The 19870-nt window shown below is 37.2% G+C and overlaps 2 protein-coding genes across 4 annotated transcripts in view; both read left to right on the forward strand.

Annotated features, from left to right (window-relative positions):
* Positions 1 to 16392, forward strand: part of LOC139694846 (zinc finger protein 93-like) — a 43531-nt gene extending 27139 nt beyond the window's left edge. The window contains exons 8-9 of the mRNA XM_071593371.1: positions 10750 to 10875; positions 15305 to 16392. Coding sequence (XP_071449472.1) covers positions 10750 to 10875; positions 15305 to 16144 — 966 coding nt within the window. The 3' untranslated portion in view covers positions 16145 to 16392. The remainder of the gene's footprint in view (positions 1 to 10749; positions 10876 to 15304) is intronic.
* Positions 1 to 19870, forward strand: part of LOC139694843 (uncharacterized) — a 257773-nt gene that overhangs the window by 79620 nt on the left and 158283 nt on the right. The window lies entirely within an intron of this gene.

Consider the following 19870-nt stretch of genomic DNA (forward strand, 5'->3'; position numbering starts at 1 on the left):
CAATGCCGCAAGCAAAATATAACGGACTCATTCTTTTGATATACTGACATTATTTACATTAGCAATTTCGCACACGTTTGTATGTCGATCTTCCAAAACTATATCGTACACTTGCTCATTTATTCTGGTATGGTGGCACTTTTTCGACCTCCTTCACTTGGCTCCTCTTGGAAGGTTTTATATCAATGCTTGCTATCAGCCACATAATTCTCAACGGTGAAATTTGAAGGAGAAAAGTCCCCATACATATTTAAAGCCCTTGTATGAATTTCAGTCGGAACTGACCACTTTTATGCACAATTTTATTACTGAACAATACTTTATTTTTCCCTATACTAACGACATTACAACTTGTTTAAACGACTACCTACAGTGAATTTCTGGATGGAATGGTTGGTAATTTTTAAGTGCGTCTACTCATGCTCATTGTGCCACAATGAGAAAAAAAGTCATGCAAGTAATGATGCTGTCTGTGGGTGAAGCAGAGAACTTTTCGAGCCACCCTCATATTACTGGGGCATGTTCACCTGACCTACTACCACAGCTCCTCCATTAATCAATTGCATAATTTCTCACTATTCCCTTAATGAGGTAGTCGTGAACTTTTTCCATGGTACTTTACGTGTCACAGGCAACAAAACTTAAAATATATAATTAATAAATATAAATAAAAAAAGATGCACATATTCACCACTTTTGAAACGTTTCCATAAAATCTAACAGTTTTTAAGAGTGACTCATCAGAAGTCAATATAAGTCTTAAGTGGACATTTAAGGAATCAAGAAATCTATTGCATCACTGCCTTGCTATCCTTAACCAAGTCATGTGAAAAAATTGATGGAGTGGGCAATATATTTAAAAAATACGCAATTGAAAAGAGATAGTGCTCAGATAATTTGATTTCATTAGTTAATTTAAATGTGGTGCTGGCGATCGCTAATCCAGTGTATTGCATTTGAATGATATTAACTTGTGTTATACTATATTACTCTCAAATATATTTTTCCCATTATTTTGTACCCATTTCAACTGAGGATATGTGGGTTATTATTTATCTTTTTAGCCTTTTAATGAAAAGACGATAATTTATTGTTGAAAATGACTTAATTGGTTTTCCAAGAATCCTCCAACATAATCAATATACTTTTTCATGGACAATTTTCATAACACTTTTTCCACTCCCTTTGAGGTACCTCCTAAACATGGTTTTTGAATGAATCAACAGCTTATTCAGGTGCCGATAACCATTGGCCATGTAATTTTTTCTTAATCAATGGGAACAAAAAAGTCATTTGGTGCTATTCATTCTTTCTAACTGTCTTTATAACTGATACAAAGGAAGTCAATGCAAGCCTTGCTCATTAACTGCACCCATTCCATTATCCTAATCCATCAAATATTTTATGAGAGTTTGGTCTTTGGAACCGATAGAATCAATAATTATTTTGGGGTATTAAAATTGTTAAAATTGTGTGTAGTTGTAAAATTTAATTATCATAATTAAAAGTGAATTGTATTCTTATTATTTGAATTGATGTTAATTGATTATTTTGATGACTTATGGTCTTATTATTTCAGGATCGTTATGGAGTGAAAAATAATTTAGGTTTTAGTCCGGTTACTAAGGATGTCATCAAACGTAAATGTCCTAAGTGTGGGAAATTGTTTCGAGACACCAGAAGGTATAGGGAGCACATTAATGCACACATAAATGGAAAACGTTTTAAATGTGAAACGTGTGGAAAACTCTTTGAACAAAGGAACAGTTTGTATGTTCATCGAGTAGTTCACATTCAGACACGACAGTCAGTTTGTGACGTATGTGGGAAGACATTTAAGACAAAGTATGATGTAGTCGTCCACAAGAGGACCCATGGTGAGAGAAGATATGTTTGTGATATGTGTGGGAATAAATTCATTCAATCAAGTAATTTGAAGAGGCATCAGGAAATTTGTGGCAACAAGGAAAAAACCCATCCTTGTGACCATTGTGGGAAACTTTTTGCAAATGTCGCGTATTTGAAGAGGCACATTTATACTCACAATGCGGAAAGAGAGAAGCAGTTTAGCTGCAGTGACTGTGATTTTAAAGGTTACAGTCAAGAAAATGTTAAAGTGCATTATATGAGGGTGCACTCCGGTGAACGTCCGTTTAAGTGTACCTTGTGTGAGAAGGGCTTCGTATCAAAAGCAACTTTGGAACAACACATGAACACGCATACGAGAGAGAAGAATTATAAATGTGACATATGTGAGGCTGTGTTTACTAATATGTCATCTCTTGATAGGCACAAGAAAAGCCATTCAGGGAGGAAGGATTACAAGTGTGATATTTGTGGGAAGGATTACACTCAAAGCCACAATTTGAAGAACCACAAAAAGAAGCATGAACGTGCTTCCATGAAATGAATCATGTGAAAAATATGTTATTTTTAATTATGAACATTCATTATTATTGTAAAATTAAATTTGATGCTTATAAGTTAACAAAGGATGCACACAGGGCAATAATTGGTTTATTCGTGTTGTTCATTGGAACTGTTAATTTTTGTTTAAAAAATATGTCACCCTGAGATGTATGGTTAATATGTATTTTCATGCATTTTTCCATAATAGTGCCCTGCTCAAAGATAAATTTTTGGAATAGACAAATATGAATACTGAAATAAATTGCTTGAAAGTATGAATTTAATTATTTCTATTTTCTTTCTTTTCTTTTAAAATTATCCAGATATAAGTGTCATCTTTCATATTCAAATCGTAGTTTGCCTATCTCATGCGTTACTTGATTAATACCTTATGTATTTTTCCTTCCTTTCCTCCCCTACCATGCCCAGCACCTCCTTTTTTATTTGTTTGACTTTCTGTGCCTTTAACCTCATCATTCTGCACAGCCACATTTCACAATCCTTCAATCCAAACTTATTCTCTTATCTGAACCACCATGCTTCAGTACCAAACACAATCACACTCATTTCATATTCTGCATTTCTAATTTCCCAGTCTTTAACATTATCATAACATTCCTTGACCCTATGCGATATAATCTTATTAAATTTTCAATTACTCTGTGTGAGATATGTTGCAACATGTTATGTGGGTCATGGTAGGGATGTGAACCTTCAATTTAGAGCAGCATATCAAGTATGATGTTACGAGGGTGGCTTTTAACATGTTGAGCCTCAACAACACTAAGTGCTGTAAGTGCCATCTGACCTTTCCATCTGAAAGTTTGACACTTATAACGCTAACTTTCTTCAGATTATTATGTCTTTTGATGATAACTGGTGTTAATCACGGTGACTGATAAATTTTGTCTCAGTGAAAAAATGGATTTAACTGGTGAGCACTTTAGTGCAATGATTTTTTACGACTTTCGGCGTGGATTATCAAGACAGCAGTGCATCAATCAACTTACTTCCACTTTTGGCAATGACGCCCCATCTTTTGTTATTTTTTTGTCCGAAATATTTTTCGACTTCTTTGAGATCATGCTTAGAGTAGCACCAGTGTCTAGTCATAGCGCTGTGTTATTTTAGAGCCATTTGTTTGTATTGCATGGTCAGGATGAAGCTAAAATCCAAATAGATGCAACCCGATGCTATCTAAGGGAGGAGTCAAAGTTATGTAATAGTTCTCATGTGATGCATTAGGAAGTAATCCAATGCAATCTATAATTGTATATCTGGGTGGAGGTTACTGGGAGAGGAACATTAGTTAAGGTGGATAAATGCAGATTATGGATGTGAAATGTTATGTCATTAGGGGTGTGCGGGAAATTAGAAAATACTAAGATGGATATGGCTAGGCTGGGGATAGACATCCTGGTATTGAGCGAAATGAAATGGGCGGGGGTGAAAGACTTCTGGAGTGACGTCTACAGGGTGATATACTTGGGCAAGGCAGGATTGCAGGAGTAGGCATCATACTGAAGAGGAAATGGGCAAGGAAAAGACTATTGTGTTGCCAACAAAATGAAAGGATATTGATGTTAACGTTATCAGCGGAACTTACGTATACAGTGATAGTACATGTTTATATGCCGACATCTAGTCATTCAGCTCAGGAAATATAGGAAGTATGCGAACAATTGGAAGAGGTTCTAGGAACAGTGAAAGGGAAGGAAAATCTCATAGTAATGGGTGATTTGAATGCTGTGGTTGGCGAGGGGAAGTATTTACAGTAGGTGTGGGGTACTTCAGATTGGGAAAATGAAATGGCGTGGGAGAGAGACTGATAGAATTCTGCGACGAGAAAAACATGAGAGTGGTAAATACCATCTTCGATCAACATCCGAGAAGAAGATACCCATGGAAGATGCCTGGAGACAAGAAATGGAGAATATAATTACCAAAGCGGCACATGAGATCCTTGTGAATAAGGTGGAAATATATAAGAAGCCATGGATAACAGCTCAAATAAGGGGTCTCAGAGATGAAAAAAGGAAATATAAGAATCCAAGAAATGATATTGAAAAAGACCTCCATAAACAGTTCCAGAACCATGTCATACGAGAGTGCAATAAGGCGAAGGATGAATGGATAGAAAGCTGCTGGGAGGAAATTAATGACAACATGAAAAGGGAAATAGCGAGATGGCTTTATAAACAAGTGAAGATGCAATTCAGGGATAGAAGGACAAAATCGCAAAACATCTGAGCTGCTAATGAAAAAATACTAATTGTTGATGACAACATTGGGAATAAATGGAAAGAATGCATTGAAGTACTCTACCAAGCTCCAGAAACAACTAGAAGAAGGCTTAGTTAAAGATGAAAACATGATAGGTAAAGATGATCGGGGTCCGCAGATATTAACAAGTCAATTCAAGGAAGCCGTGGCAGACCTGAGAAACAACAAGGAACTAGGAGTTGACAAAATAGACGGAGAAATAATCAGGGCATTTGGGGTCAACGCGAAGGATGCCCTCTACGGAATAATCAGAGAAAGATAGCTACGGCAGCGAAAAAATGCCTGAAGACTTCAAGGAAAGTATAATGATTGTAATACCAAAGAAAAGGAAAACATACGAAATTGCAAATACCACAGGAAATATAGCCTGGTGACTCAAGCATCAAAAATCCTTGCTCGGATAATTAGCCAAAGAATAGAAAGAAACTTCTAAGAAAACCAATTCGGATTCAGGAAAAACCAAGGAGCAAGAGAGGAAATTCTCAGGTAGAGAGTTCTGGCCAAAAAAATGAGACTCCTAAATAAGCTTTTATATGTGGCATTCGTGGATTTGGAGAAGGCTTTTGCAATATCATTGGAACATCAGGGACCTCAGGAACATCAAATGCTCCTGTCAAGCCTGGCAAAAAGAAAAGCATAGTAGTGATTTAAAAAGCTGAAGTAAGTACAAGCTAAGTTATATTTTAGCCTGTTTGTAATGAATGGAAATTTTGATAAAGTTTGACTAAAAATTAAAATATCTGTATTAAAATTGAACTGTATGCAGAACTGTTAGTCTTATTCTGCTGGAAAGCATAAAACAATCATCACCTAGGATGATTTTAGTGACCTTAATGTGGCTATGGCTGGGCATTTATTGGTCACTTGTGTAATTATTTTCTTATTTCATTATTTTGCATAATTGTATCATTCCGCTAGATATGAAACATTTCACCACATTAACTTGGCCTCCCTTGAGTTTGTGAAGTATGTAGTTGAGAGAAATAGTAGTAATTTAACCTACCGTTAATAAATGAATTAATCGGCCAGTTTCACTCAACTGATTGACTCCCAGGAAAAGAAAGGACTTTAAAGAAAAATCAAAAAGGAATGATCAAATGTTTCCAATCTTTAACCTAATTCAAGACATTGAACTCTTACGGAAAATTTTAAAAATATTTACAAAAAAGTTTCAAAATGTGGAATGTGAACCTGAGTTATTCCTAGTTGAGCAATTTCATCAGACTACTGAGAAATCAGTCGGGCTTTTTTTTTGTTGTTTGATGATAAGGCCACCAATGTTTGTCAAGCAGTTGGAGGGAATTGGAAGTGTATGCCAATATTGGATGAAAAGCTTAGGAAATGAGAGATTCAGTTTAATTGTTCCAATATTCTTCTTGCTTTGAAGTGGCATGACAGGAGAGAAGTGTGGGATCTCTCCACATGTCATAATTAGGGAAAGGCAGAATTATCAAAAAAAGTAATCAAAACAAAAAAAATATTTGAAACCAAAATTATTTTTGGATTAGAATAATGGGATGGGTGCAGTTAATGATTAAGACTTGTATTGACTTCTGTTGAGTCACTTATAAAAACTGTTAGATTTTATGGAAACATTTCAAAAGTGGTGAATATGTTCATCTTTTTTTATTTATATTTATTAATTACATATTTTAAGTTTTGTTGCCAGTGACACGTAAAGTACCATGGAAAAAGTTCACGACTACCTCATTAAGGGAATAGTGAGAAATTATGCAAGTGATTAATGGAGGAGCTGTGGTAGTAGGTCAGGTGAACATGCTGCAGTAATATGAGGGTGGCTTGAAACGTTCCGTGCTTCGCCCACAGACAGCATCATTACTTGCATGGCTTTTTTTCTTATATTGGCACAATGAGCATGAGTAGACGCACTTAAATATTACCAACCATTCCATCCAGAAATTCACTGTAGGTAGTCGTTTAAACAAGTTGTAATGTCGTTAGTATAGGGAAAAATAAAGTATTGTTCAGTAATAAAATTGTGCATAAAAATGGTCAGTTTTGACTGAAATTCATACAAGGGCTTTAAATATTTATGGGGACTTTTCTCCTTCAAATTTCACCGTTGAGAATTATGTGGCTGAGTTCAAGCATTGACATAAAACCTTCCAATAGGAGCCAAGTGAAGGACGTCGAAAAAGTGCCACCATACCAGAATAGATGAGCAACTGTACGATATAGTATTGGAAGATCGACATACAAACGTGTGCGAAATTGCTAATGTAAATAATGTAAGTATATCAAAAGAATGAGTCTGTTATATTTTGCTTGTGGCATTGTCTATGACAAAGCTTAAGGCAATATTGGTGCTACACATGCTCACTGAGGATCCAAAATGAATCCAGACAACACTCTTTAGTGTTTTGTGATATTTCTAGTAAAAACGTAAAACTCGTATAGTGAATAATTTGTTTTCATATAAACTAATATGAAGTACCATAATGTGGTTCATGGCTAAAAGAAATATTTTGCAATCTTTTTCAAAGATAGTTGCATAGACATTATTTAGGAATGTGGTTTATGTTAACCTTTCCTTCTCTCGTGGAATGAAAATGCTGGGAATGCGGATCCTATTCGTAGAAAAGAAAAAAGATTCAAAATAATTCTTTAAAATATGAAACATTCATAATTCATTTTTACCAGAAACTTATGGAGAGACATTTGTTTTTACCTACTCTTCAAATTTTTTGAAAATGCATCATTACATTATCATTACCAATTTTTAGCGAGCTCAGCCAATCTTATTAGAGTGATGCTTCTCAATATACGATGCAAAAGAGAACTATAGTATTCATCTCTTTCTCTATCGCAGAATAAACCAATCAGGAATAGGGATTATATTTGGTAGAAAAAATTAATTATAATAATCAGTTTATTATTTATGATACATATCTAATTCTTTTTTCTATAAAACTGTCGAGATACATATGTTTTTACAGATTCTTCAAAATATTGCGATAATGTGACACAGCATTATCATTATATAAATTTGTAGCACCTTAAACAACTGCCATATTAGGGTGATGCCTCTTAATGTGCTATGCAACAGTTTCCCATGTTTTAGCATTTCTCTTATTACACTAAATGATTGTTCCTTAGCAGTCGGACATAGTCACCTTCACAACTTCTTCCTGTGAAATGCATTGTAACTCCATTAGCTATCCTTCCTTTGGTTGTCAGCTCCCGGCTGTACTCCACCAGAAGCTCATCAATATCATTGGTATCTACCTCCAATCCCAGAAACTTGGCCACAGTCAAAGTCTCGTTGATTACAGTCCCTATATCTGCTGTCTCAAATCCTTGAAAGTCATTTTGTCAACACTCTTCGGTCAAGTTTCTTCCAAGGCCAAGTGACAGTTTTGTTGATAATCCCTTCCGGTACCTTTTCTACCATCTTAAGGTAGTCAGGGATGTTGAAATGATATTTCCCAAACTCTCACGGATTAAGATTGGTCCTTTCAGTCACCACATAACAATGCTCGAAAAGTGTTTTAGTGCTTTAGAGCTTCTTAAAGTTTGAAATAAACTGTTGGTCCTTGGGCTGAAGCAATGAAGTGGTGTTGGGAGAAAGATACTGGATATTGATGAATTTAAATTCTTCTGGGAGGTCATCTTGGTAGACCAGATGGATAAGCAGGAGCATTGTCCATAACAAGCAAGGCATGGAGTGAAAAATTCATCTCAAGCAAATACTTTTTGTCAGGACCAACCACTTCATTGATCCATTTGTTAAATAGGTCGCATATCACCCAAACCCTCTGGTTGGGCCTCAAAATCACATTTAGCCTGCTCTTCATGACTTTGCATTCTATAGTCCAGTAAGGTGAGGTTAAGGTCCAGATAAATTGTATATGAATCTTGTATGACCGTGGAAGTGCATACCATTCCCGTGGAACTAATTAATGGTTTAGGAAAACGTGATCCAGACAGTCTAAACATCTTCTGTGGGTTACTAATGAAGGGTTCATGAGAGGATATCCCTGAGAGTTTTTGTGGACTAATTTGTAGTGTTATGAGGGAGGAATTTTGCTGGTAGATTTTATCGGATCAGTGATAATTCTCACATGGTAAAGGAGAAGACAGCTATGCCTTAGGGATATAGAAAAATAAGTTTGATTTCTCTTTCAGCTAATGAGGTGTATAGAATCATCAGTAAGAGAATGGCAAGATGGAAAAATGATTGTTGTTTCTGACCCTGTGTAAATGGCAAAGGTAAATGCTTTGGCATTAAATATAAGGATCAATGTAAAATCCATCCCTGGTTGGTTGGAATGGTTCGAAGTGAGGAATGGAATTTACATTCAAGGTATATCAGGCGTGTCAGCATTTGGGTTGATAACTTGGAGCTTGCCTAAATTTTGTAAAGATTTTTCAGCAAAGAACATTTTTAATGCTGTTAAGTCTTAGGTTTCCGTGATATTTTCTGTTGGAGGATCCATGCTGCTTCCAGGAATCACTGTCGTGTAGGTGTGGGGATGGACAACTGTTTTGCCCCCAGGGCTGGAGGCATCTTCAGGTCAAAGTGATCTGTGTCAGTTTTCAATTTTATAGGTTTTTATTTCCGTAAAGTCACAGTAATACAAGAATATATAAACTTCTATAGAAATATCAATAACAATACGGAAACCCTGTTTTAGGATTAACTCCTCTTTGGGAATCTGTGTCACAATTTGGCAGCTATACATATACATACATACATATGGGAGACGCTGACTGGCTCGGAGCTCTCTGATTGGCTCTGTCTTTGCGGTGAATATGAATCAAACTTTTCCATGTGGAAGTCAGTGTGTAGCCATCCTCACAGTTGAAGTTATTAAGATTCTTCACTCTCTCTACTGCTTATCTGTTGAGTCTTGGAAAATAATGCCTCTTGCTTGCCAGCTCAGCCGTTCCGGCGATACGCGGTATGGTAGCATTTGTCGTCGGTTTTTATTTTCCAGGCTTCTCCTCGCTCTGTTTCTTGGCCAGAATCCCGTCTTCCTTCAACTCCATTTGAGTGACGAAAAGCCGACGACATATGCTACCATACTGTACCTGTATGTCGCCAAAATGGCTGAAAAGATAAGTAAGCTCCTACGGAAACATATTGTTGTTGCAAGGACATGGGCCCAACGCGCATCATAGTATAACAACTAGGTTCTCCACAGCAAGGAAAATCAGCAACATCATCTCTACGCAAAACCTAATCCCCATTCTCATGTGCGAATGCGTACATGAGATCAACTGCACATGTGGGAAGTCCTATATTTGACAAACACAGAGGTCCATCAGATGCAGGATCAAGGAGCACCAAAGGGCCACAGAGAGACAACAGTTCTGACAATCTGAACAATTTCAACGGTGAGGACGGCTACACCCTGACTTCCTCATAGAGAAGGGTCATTCCTAATCACCACCAAGAAGGAGCCAATCAGAGAACTCCAGGCCAGTCAGCGTCTCATATTATATACAAGTATAGAAGCCAAATGGTGATGCAGTTCACTTCAACCTGAAGATGCCTCCAGGACTGGGGGCGAAACAGTTGTCCATCATCACATCTACATGATTGTAATTCCCAGAAGCAGCATGAATCCTTCATATTTAATGCTGATAAATCAGCATATTTTTACCCAGTCTTCACAGAAAAGTTTTAAGTATTTAAAAATTAGCAGTGCTCAGGTAAATAAAATGCTATTAGTGCATCACTGTAATTGCCAATGGCTCAGAAAATGTCTTCATGTATGGTATCTGTAAATAGTTAAATCCTTACAACTTCAAAAATGTTAAAATATTGTTGGTGGAATACACACAAAATAAAAGACTTGAACATCAGGAGCCTTACAGCCCTATTGTTAGATTAAGATGAGAAGTTCAGCTGTTTTCTCAGTGTAGTAAAGTATAAGAAAAATTGTCTCATCATCATGCAGTTAGGTCCCATTGGAGAAGATTCTGTTTTATGTGTTTAGGTACCTTGTTTTTATCTGTGGAGAAAATTTGTATTGTCTTCAGTCTTATTTTGTTTTCTCTGTCTGTGATGCATGCTGTTTGTTTTTTTTTCAGAATAAAGGAAAGAGAAGTGAAGTTACTTCTGAAAAGGAGGAGTACTCGTCATCTAACTCTTCTGATTCTGAGAGTTCTGAGGATTCTGATTTGCTGTCAGATGATGATTTAATGAAGGGGAAAAAGGTGAGCAAAATTTTCAGCTTCAGTTTTTGAGTATTAATTACATGCTGAGTGGGACCATGTATGACAAGCATAATATGTATTATTATTTATCTTATTATATTATTATTTGTCATTTATTATTATCTTTTACAAGAAAACATCCTGGAGAAAGGAGATTTGTTTTGGCTTACACTTCATAATTTTGTGAAAATGTGACTCGGTATTATCATCAAAGAAATTTCTAGTATGCATAGCCTCTGCCTTATTAGGGATATATTTTGTGTTGCATGTTGTAATGTAACAGTTTCCCTTAATATCCACAACACGTTTAGCTTGATTTTCTGGGCATTACACTCCATTGAATTTAAAGTAATCAGGGGTTTTCAAATTGCTCCATTCATTGGCACAAAATGGCAGCTAGAGATGGCCTTTCAGTCACTGTTCTCCTGGAAATTCATTGTCCTCTGTTGTTATGTGCACACATGTTGGTGCACTTTGGCATGTTTCCTTCAGGAGACACCTGTCTCATCAAAATTAAAAATGTTGCTGCAGATAACCCTCTCTGTGTACAAGCCTCTTGAAGTCATCGATGGAGTTCTTTGCTGCATTTGAGTTGGGCCTTGCTTGTTTATCATGCCTCAATGACATGGATGAAGGTTCTTCTCTTAACTTTTTCAAACCACACTTGTCTTCCCTTAAATACTTCTTTTGCAATTGATGATCCTGGCATCTTATATATTGGTGACATCAAGAGTTGATGCCTTGCAAATATTCTTTAGTATTCAAACTTGCAGTTTTTGTACTAATGTTGTTCTCGTATGTACAGAACATTTCTCTTCCTGAATCACTTGCTGCATTGTTTTCCTAGAAAAATTAGCAATATGCATACCTATCTCTAATTTTCTCACTTCAGTTTAAATCAAATTGAGTAGCTTCAGGCGTGATGTGGGATATTTTCCATGCCTGATGTGGGATAAAATACAAAATGGTAACTATTTTTTTGGGCAAATACCCTTGCTTCTAATAAGTCAAAGTTATGCCGTTGACCTATAAGTCGGAGGCTGATTGTTGGTGGCGCAAATGACCTCAGTTGTTGGTCGCCTCCCCTAAAAACTACTACTACTGATTGTTAAGGGCCTTTTGGAAGTAAAGAAAAGTTCATCTTAGGGGCTAGGAAATGTGGTATAACTTTTAGAATCAGTTAGGGTGAAGTAGCCTGAGAAAATGTATGAAAGGGTTTCTTTTGGGATCTTGGTTTAGCTTGAAACAATACTTAAGATGAGAAAGAAGATACAAAGATGGTAAAAGCAGGTGGTTTCAACACAAATATTCACGTGGTTTAGAAATGTGTGGCGCTAACATACCATGCATGGCAAAAAAAAAACTTCCGTGCAAAAAATATCAATCCATTAAGGAGTCTGTTATAATGGTTTAGGAGGAGGCATAATATTTGAGCATGTTTGAGCACAAACATAGATGTGGTGTAGGAATGAATGAAAGCTTCCTGGAGGAAAAACTGGTAAAGAATGGTTGTCTATACTTCTTTGTGTTAGTACAGGTCCTTGCCCGTAGTTGAAGTGTTCCCATGATAAAATATCAACATCCACTGTCAGAAGAGAGTAGTAACGCATCTCAGTTTACCTTAAATTTTCAACAAATCTTGGTAAATATTTAATTATTACTATTTTCTGGTTTAATAATCATTTATTTGTCCAAATAATGAGATACTAAATAGATTATCTAGGACTTCCAAAGGAGAAAATAAATTGCTTTTTCTCATAAGTAATGGACAAGTTGAAATCCAAACCTTTCACTTCCATCAAACTGATCTATTATAAATAATTCAATGAGTGCTCTCATTATGATATTCACTTGTCAACAGCTGTAATAACATTTGTGCAAAGTAAGCTACCTACATTAAAATTAAAGAAATTCAAGTGTAACCAACTGACACATGTTGCTACACTATGAAAAAATCAGCTGCATTATTCGTAAACATTTAAGCAACTTCAACAAATTGTAGCTAATAATGCATGTCACCCCTCCCAAGGACTACAACCTTCATGTGGTGGTAGGGCTTGTGGGTTCCAATGGCCCCTAGAACTCTGTTGGCAGGAGGAATGTAATTCCTCCTGGTAGGATGCCCAGATAGGGCGAAGGATAGGAGCCAGACGAAAGGTAGTCTACGCAGCGTGTGTACCTCAATGAGGCGACTGCAAATGCATCTGACCCAAGTGGGACGGCCTATGAATGTTAGGACAATGTTGAAGACAGGAAAAAAGGAGAATATGAAGCGAGAGATGGAAAAAGGAAATATAGATATTTTAGAAAATTTGTTGTTTCGGGCATAACTTTATGGAATTTGCATAACATATTGAAATGTAATGAAATAATTGACTTTGTAATTCCACACACTTTATTTAAAAACAAGACCCAGGTTTCAACGTTGAACTTCATCATCAGGTGGTCCTCATAGAAGCACGCTGGCTATATGTACCTTCTGATCATAGGAGGGGGGGTTGGTCAGAGAGGGAGGTTGGAGGGGTAAAAAGGTTACAATTTAGCTGGGAAGAAAAGGGAATTACATTTTTTTTATTTTTTTTTATAAATGTAATTCTCTTTTCTTCCCAGCTAAATTGTAACCTTTTTACCCCTCCAACCTCCCTCTCTGACCAACCCCCCCTCCTATGATCAGAAGGTACATATAGCCAGCGTGCTTCTATGAGGACCACCTGATGATGACGTTCAACGTTGAAACCTGGGTCTTGTTTTTAAATAAAGTGTGTGGAATTACAAAGTCAATTATTTCATTACATTTCAATAGATATTTTAGGTTTATGTGAGGTGAGATGGAAGGATAGGAGAGATTAGAATAATATACAGTGGCAGGGATGAGAGCCAACGAGAGGTTGCCATAATATTGAATAAAGAGGTAGGAAGAAGCTTAGTCAACATAGAACAATCAACGGATAGAATATTACTTGGAGAGATAAAAGCAGAGCGGACGAACTTGGTCACTGTTCAGGTATACATTCCACCTAAAAATCATAAGGAGGAAGAAGTAGATAGGATATACCATCAGTTAGAGGACATAATCGCGTGTGTTCCAGCAGGGAAACATCCAATGCAGCTAAAGTTGCTCTCAAGATTATCAACAAAAGGATAGAAAGTAGGGTAAATGATTACTTGGGGATGATCAGTTTGGGTTTAGGAAGGGGAGTGGCACTCAGGATACTATTGTGGTAATGAGGTGACTAATCAAGAGGAATATAGAATACAATCAGGACATCTTAGCCTGTTCCGTAGATTTTGAAAAGGCATTTGATAGAGTAAATTGAGAAAAAGTCTTGAGTATATTGAAGAAAATAGCAATAGATTGGAGGGACAGGAGGCTAATCTGCAATATGTGCTTGTCTCAGACTGCTCAAGTGCGAGTGGGGAACGGGGAGACCGGATGGGCTGTGTTAGGAAGAGGTGTGAGGCCGGGGTGCCCATTGTTACCGGTGCTGTTCAATGTATATTTGGAGGAAATGATTAAAGAGAGGCATGGGATGAACTGGAGGTAGGAACGAATGTTGTAAATCGTAAAATCAGTTGGGCATGCTGATGACCATGCTTTTTTGTTTGTCAGTCAGCCAAGGGGTTGCAAGCATTACTTAGTGAATTGGAAATTCAGTATGACAGATATGGGATGAGAATCCATATTAATAAAGTAAAGGTTATGCGATTTTCTAGAAAGATAAAGGATAAGCTAAACATTAAAATAGGAGGGCACTAACTGGAGCAATTAGAACAGTTTATGTATCTCTGAAGTGTTCTGGACCAAAATGGTCAAGGTAATAGGGAATAATGTCTGGGGGGGATTACGTTAAAGGGGACAACTTGAATATCAAGGAATAAATAAATATGTTTTCATAAAAATATAAGGTCACCTTACTTTTTTAACACACCTCGTATAACCTGTAATAATAATCATTTATTGAAAAGATGGCCACGCTGAAGTTAAATGTAGTTGTTGACACCTCTCTGAGGAACACATCTGGGAAAGATTACCTTTTGTCTGATTCCTACCCTTCAACCTAACTGGCTTGGGTTATACTACCAGAAGCAGTTATCATCATTCCTCACATCAGCACAGCTCTCAGAGTCATCAAAATGCACCAGGCAATCCACCATATTAAGGTTTTAGCCCATGTTAAGAGATGTATGCTTTACACTATTAAAATACTTAAGAATGTGCAAAGTTAAGTTTTAGTGATATTATACTTGTCACTGATGTGTTATTTGATGATGAATTTTGAGAGTATCCTCTTAGGGAATGATGGAAAAAAAGAATCTCTTTAGGTGTGTTTGAGTATGTTACTAGAGTATTTTAAATATTATGAGGTATAATTGCTAAATAAATAACTTTAATGAGTATTCTAATCAAATTCATGGTCCTTTATTTCAGGTAAATGTTAGGAAAAAAGAGAGATATGCTGAATATGAAACAATGATGAACACTAATGGTGTCAAGAAATATGAATGCCCCGAGTGTGGGAAAAAATATCGAGCTGGCAGGAAATTAAGGGAGCACATTGATGTGCACAAGTATGGAAAACGTTTTAAATGTGAGACATGTGGAAAACTCTTCAGCAATAAGAGTAATTTGAAATCGCACCTTGATGTTCACATTCAGACACGACAGTCAGTTTGTGACGTATGTGGGAAGACATTTAAGACGAATAATCATTTAGTCGTCCACAAGAGGACCCATGGTGAGAGGAGATTTGTTTGTGAAGTGTGTGGGAATAAATTCATTCATTCAAGTCATTTGAAGAGGCATCAGGAAATTTGTGGCAACAAGGAAAAAACCCATCCTTGTGACCATTGTGGGAAACTTTTTGCAAATGTCGCGTATTTGAAGAGGCACATTTATACTCACAATGCGGAAAGAGAGAAGCAGTTTAGCTGCAGTGACTGTGATTTTAAAGGTTACAGTCAAGAAAATGTTAGAGTGCATTATATGAGGGTGCACTCCGGTGAACGTCCGTTTAAGTGTACCTTGTGTGAGAAGGGCTTCGTATCAAAAGCAACTTTGGAACAACACATGAACACGCATACGAGAGAGAAGAATTATAAATGTGACATATGTGAGGCTGTGTTTACTAATATGTCATCTCTTGATAGGCACAAGAAAAGCCATTCAGGGAGGAAGGATTACAAGTGTGATATTTGTGGGAAGGATTACACTCAAAGCCACAATTTGAAGAACCACAAAAAGAAGCATGAACGTGCTTCCATGAAATGAATCATGTGAAAAATATGTTATTTTTAATTATGAACATTCATTATTATCGTAAAATTAAATTTGATGCTTATAAGTTAACAAAGGATGCACACAGGGCAATAATTGGTTTATTCGTGTTGTTCATTGGAACTGTTAATTTTTGTTTAAAAAATATGTCACCCTGAGATGTATGGTTAATATGTATTTTCATGCATTTTTCCATAATAGTGCCCTGCTCAAAGATAAATTTTTGGAATAGACAAATATGAATACTGAAATAAATTGCTTGAAAGTATGAATTTAATTATTTCTATTTTCTTTCTTTTCTTTTAAAATTATCCAGATATAAGTGTCATCTTTCATATTCAAATCGTAGTTTGCCTATCTCATGCGTTACTTGATTAATACCTTATGTATTTTTCCTTCCTTTCCTCCCCTACCATGCCCAGCACCTCCTTTTTTATTTGTTTGACTTTCTGTGCCTTTAACCTCATCATTCTGCACAGCCACATTTCACAATCCTTCAATCCAAACTTATTCTCTTATCTGAACCACCATGCTTCAGTACCAAACACAATCACACTCATTTCATATTCTGCATTTCTAATTTCCCAGTCTTTAACATTATCATAACATTCCTTGACCCTATGCGATATAATCTTATTAAATTTTCAATTACTCTGTGTGAGATATGTTGCAACATGTTATGTGGGTCATGGTAGGGATGTGAACCTTCAATTTAGAGCAGCATATCAAGTATGATGTTACGAGGGTGGCTATTAACATGTTGAGCCTCAACAACACTAATTGCTTGAAAGCCATTACCTTCATTAACAATTAAAAATTTCCTTTTGGCCAATTAAAGATTTCTGATTACAATTCTCGAGTTCCAAGCGCGTCAGGTCATCCCTTGCCATTGCCTTGTTTCAAACGAACTATGACGGTCTTCTAGGCCTTAATTTTATGGTTCGTTACGGGAAAAGCATATCGTTAAATAAACGGAAAATAAGAATGGGTGAGGGACACGAGACAGACCTTAAATCTAATGCCGTAACATTGCAGATGAACGAGCCCAGAGGAGCCAATGAAATTGGAGTTTCGGAAGAGGTCAAGGCATTTGATTCTTTCATTTATAGTATAATTAATGGCAATAATTCGGAAATGGCGGCGTATGATTTAGCATCCCTTGAGAAAAAAACGATAAGTGACACTAAAAACCAAAGTACCCTTCCGGCAGAGATAATGAAATGTAACTCGAGAATAAACGGTAGTATGGAGGATGTCTTTGAGGTTTCCACCGACTTTCCGCGAATAAAGACTTGTCGCGTGTCAATTCAGTAAAGTTCCGCCCGAGGCGATGGAGCCTCATGAGGGAGAAAATGTGCATGGTACAACCCGGGAGTCTTGTGAAGAGGACCGGGATGATCCAAGGTTGGTGGCTTTCCCCAGAGGGAGGACTCCCGGAGGAAGGGCTACCTCTCACCCCTGCAGGACATCTCGACCAGCCAGAGGTTGTGGGATTGGTGAACCGGTATGAGGAATGCCGGTTCCATTGCTGGGGGGATGCAGCCATGTGGGAATTTGAGGAATCCTGGGCATCCACCTCGGATGGACTCTCAGAAGGATGCAGACCGAAGTCCATCGAGAACCCGTTTAGTTCCCCAGAGTCTCCTTATTGTGCTCCTTTACAGTGTGGACTCCCCTCTACGCTTGTAGAGACCAAGGTTGTCCCTTAAGGATGCAAAAGATACAACAAGGCCAGACGATTTCTATATCGACGTCAACGGGCTCTAAGAATGCAAGCTTCCCAAGCCCTCACGCTGAAATAAGTGCTTATTCGATTGTATCTTGTGAATTTGGTTTAAGTGTTTCTATGTTTAGGATTATTAAGAGTACCCTGTGTTAAGTGTACCAAAAAGTGATTCATTAGTGATCTTGCTATGTTTGCCCTTAAACCAGCATTGGACTAATGGTTGATTGTTAATACAAACAATTTAGGACTCAGAAGGAAAAACTCTCGCTGTAAAAAACTTCGGAGTCGTTTGGGATTCCAAAGAACGTGGTTATAAAATGTGAATTTTCTGTGTTAATTTTCAGTAAACTGTGGATATTTTAAGTTCCTTAGGCAAATACATCCGTATAAACATAGGATTGTATAATATGTTTGGATAGGGGTTGTATTTTCTGGCAGGTACAGGATGCGCGAATCAAATATATCTGAAAGAAGATTGCTCAAATGGCCGGTGTTAAAGGATCAGTCACTGCTGTACTACAAACCGAAGAACTTCTCACTCTGTAAAAAATTAGTTTTGTCTCTCTCTCTCCCGGCATTCTTCCCAGCTATCCCATGAAGCCAGATGACTCAGCACTATGTTGATGCTAGCCGAGTATGGGGTGTTAACGCCTTCTATCCTTGCTCCCGGTCTTCTAAAAAAGGTAATCCAGAGAGCGGAGCGAATGATTACATCAGGCTTGGTCTTTACGGGCGTCTGCGGAAGTGATGTATTACCCCTTTACAAGGTGGCTCACGTGAAAATAGGGCACTGCCAAGGTTATGTTCGTCGTGACCGCATCCACCATGCCATACTCCCTTCCTTTCCGACGGACGAGGGCTCTCAGAAAGAGTGAAACAATAAATTATTTCAACCCCATTGAAAAGATATTTATTTTAAATTCCATCTATTTTTTGCCATAAAGAATAGTGGACAATTTTCTTGCAATGTTGAACATAGTGGTATGGCTTAATGTAATTTATTTTTACAATATTATGATAATGATCAAATTATAACACTTCCACTAGTTATTGATTTATTACACTACCAGTTGTGATATACTACATCATTTTCAGGTCAGACATCTGAAGATAATCTAGTACATTGAATTTGGTCTTGTATCAAACTTAATCTAGTGGAAAAGTGTATCTTTTGCTCATTATTATGTTCTACTTCCACCAAATCATGCCTGAAACAATGCGGTTTGTTCTTTTGACAATTATCATTCATGTGCGTGTATAGTGTGAATGCAACATTAAAATGAAAAAAATCTAAAACTCAGATTCGCAGTCATGGAATTATTTTATGTATAAGGATGAAAGTTAATTGATGAAGTTTTCTTAGGTCTTCCACTGGGACAGGGTTTCCATTAAAGGAAACAGAATGGAACTGGGTGGTGGTGACTTTCCTCAGCGGAAAGAGCCACCACAGCCACCCAGCCCAGCTGCAAGCAGTGCTGAACAGTTTTCCAACAAGCCAGGGCCGTTGCTAACAATAACAGTTTGCCAGAGGAGATTAGCCACCTCAAGACAACCTTCCTCCAAAATGGATTAAATGGGTGCGACATCCCCTTGGCCTTAAAAAGGTCCTTCAACCCACAAGTGCGTACAACACAAGAGAAAAAGAGAAGCCAATAGCCAGGGCCTGACCCTTGGACTTATGTATGTAAGACGTTCAAGTACAGAGTGGCACTCTACTACCCTGAGGACGATGCACAAGTCAAGCATCGAAACATTGGACATTATGAAAACCCTGACCCAGGGGAAGACCCGAGAAAACTTCATCAAGCATATACGCAGGAAGAGAACCAGATCTTACTTCATGAAATATAATCACGTATCTTATTATGGAAGAGCTGACTATTTTCTACTGCAGAAAAAATTGAAAGAACACAAATTAGTTAACCCTTCGTGGATATAAAATTGGAAAAGAAATTTATTGTATTAATGGGAAGTTCATTATTATTAGAACTTAC

This window comes from Hetaerina americana, unplaced genomic scaffold, assembly GCF_022747635.1.
Source record: "Hetaerina americana unplaced genomic scaffold, ioHetAmer1.1.p SCAF_57, whole genome shotgun sequence".
NCBI lineage: Eukaryota > Metazoa > Arthropoda > Insecta > Odonata > Calopterygidae > Hetaerina > Hetaerina americana.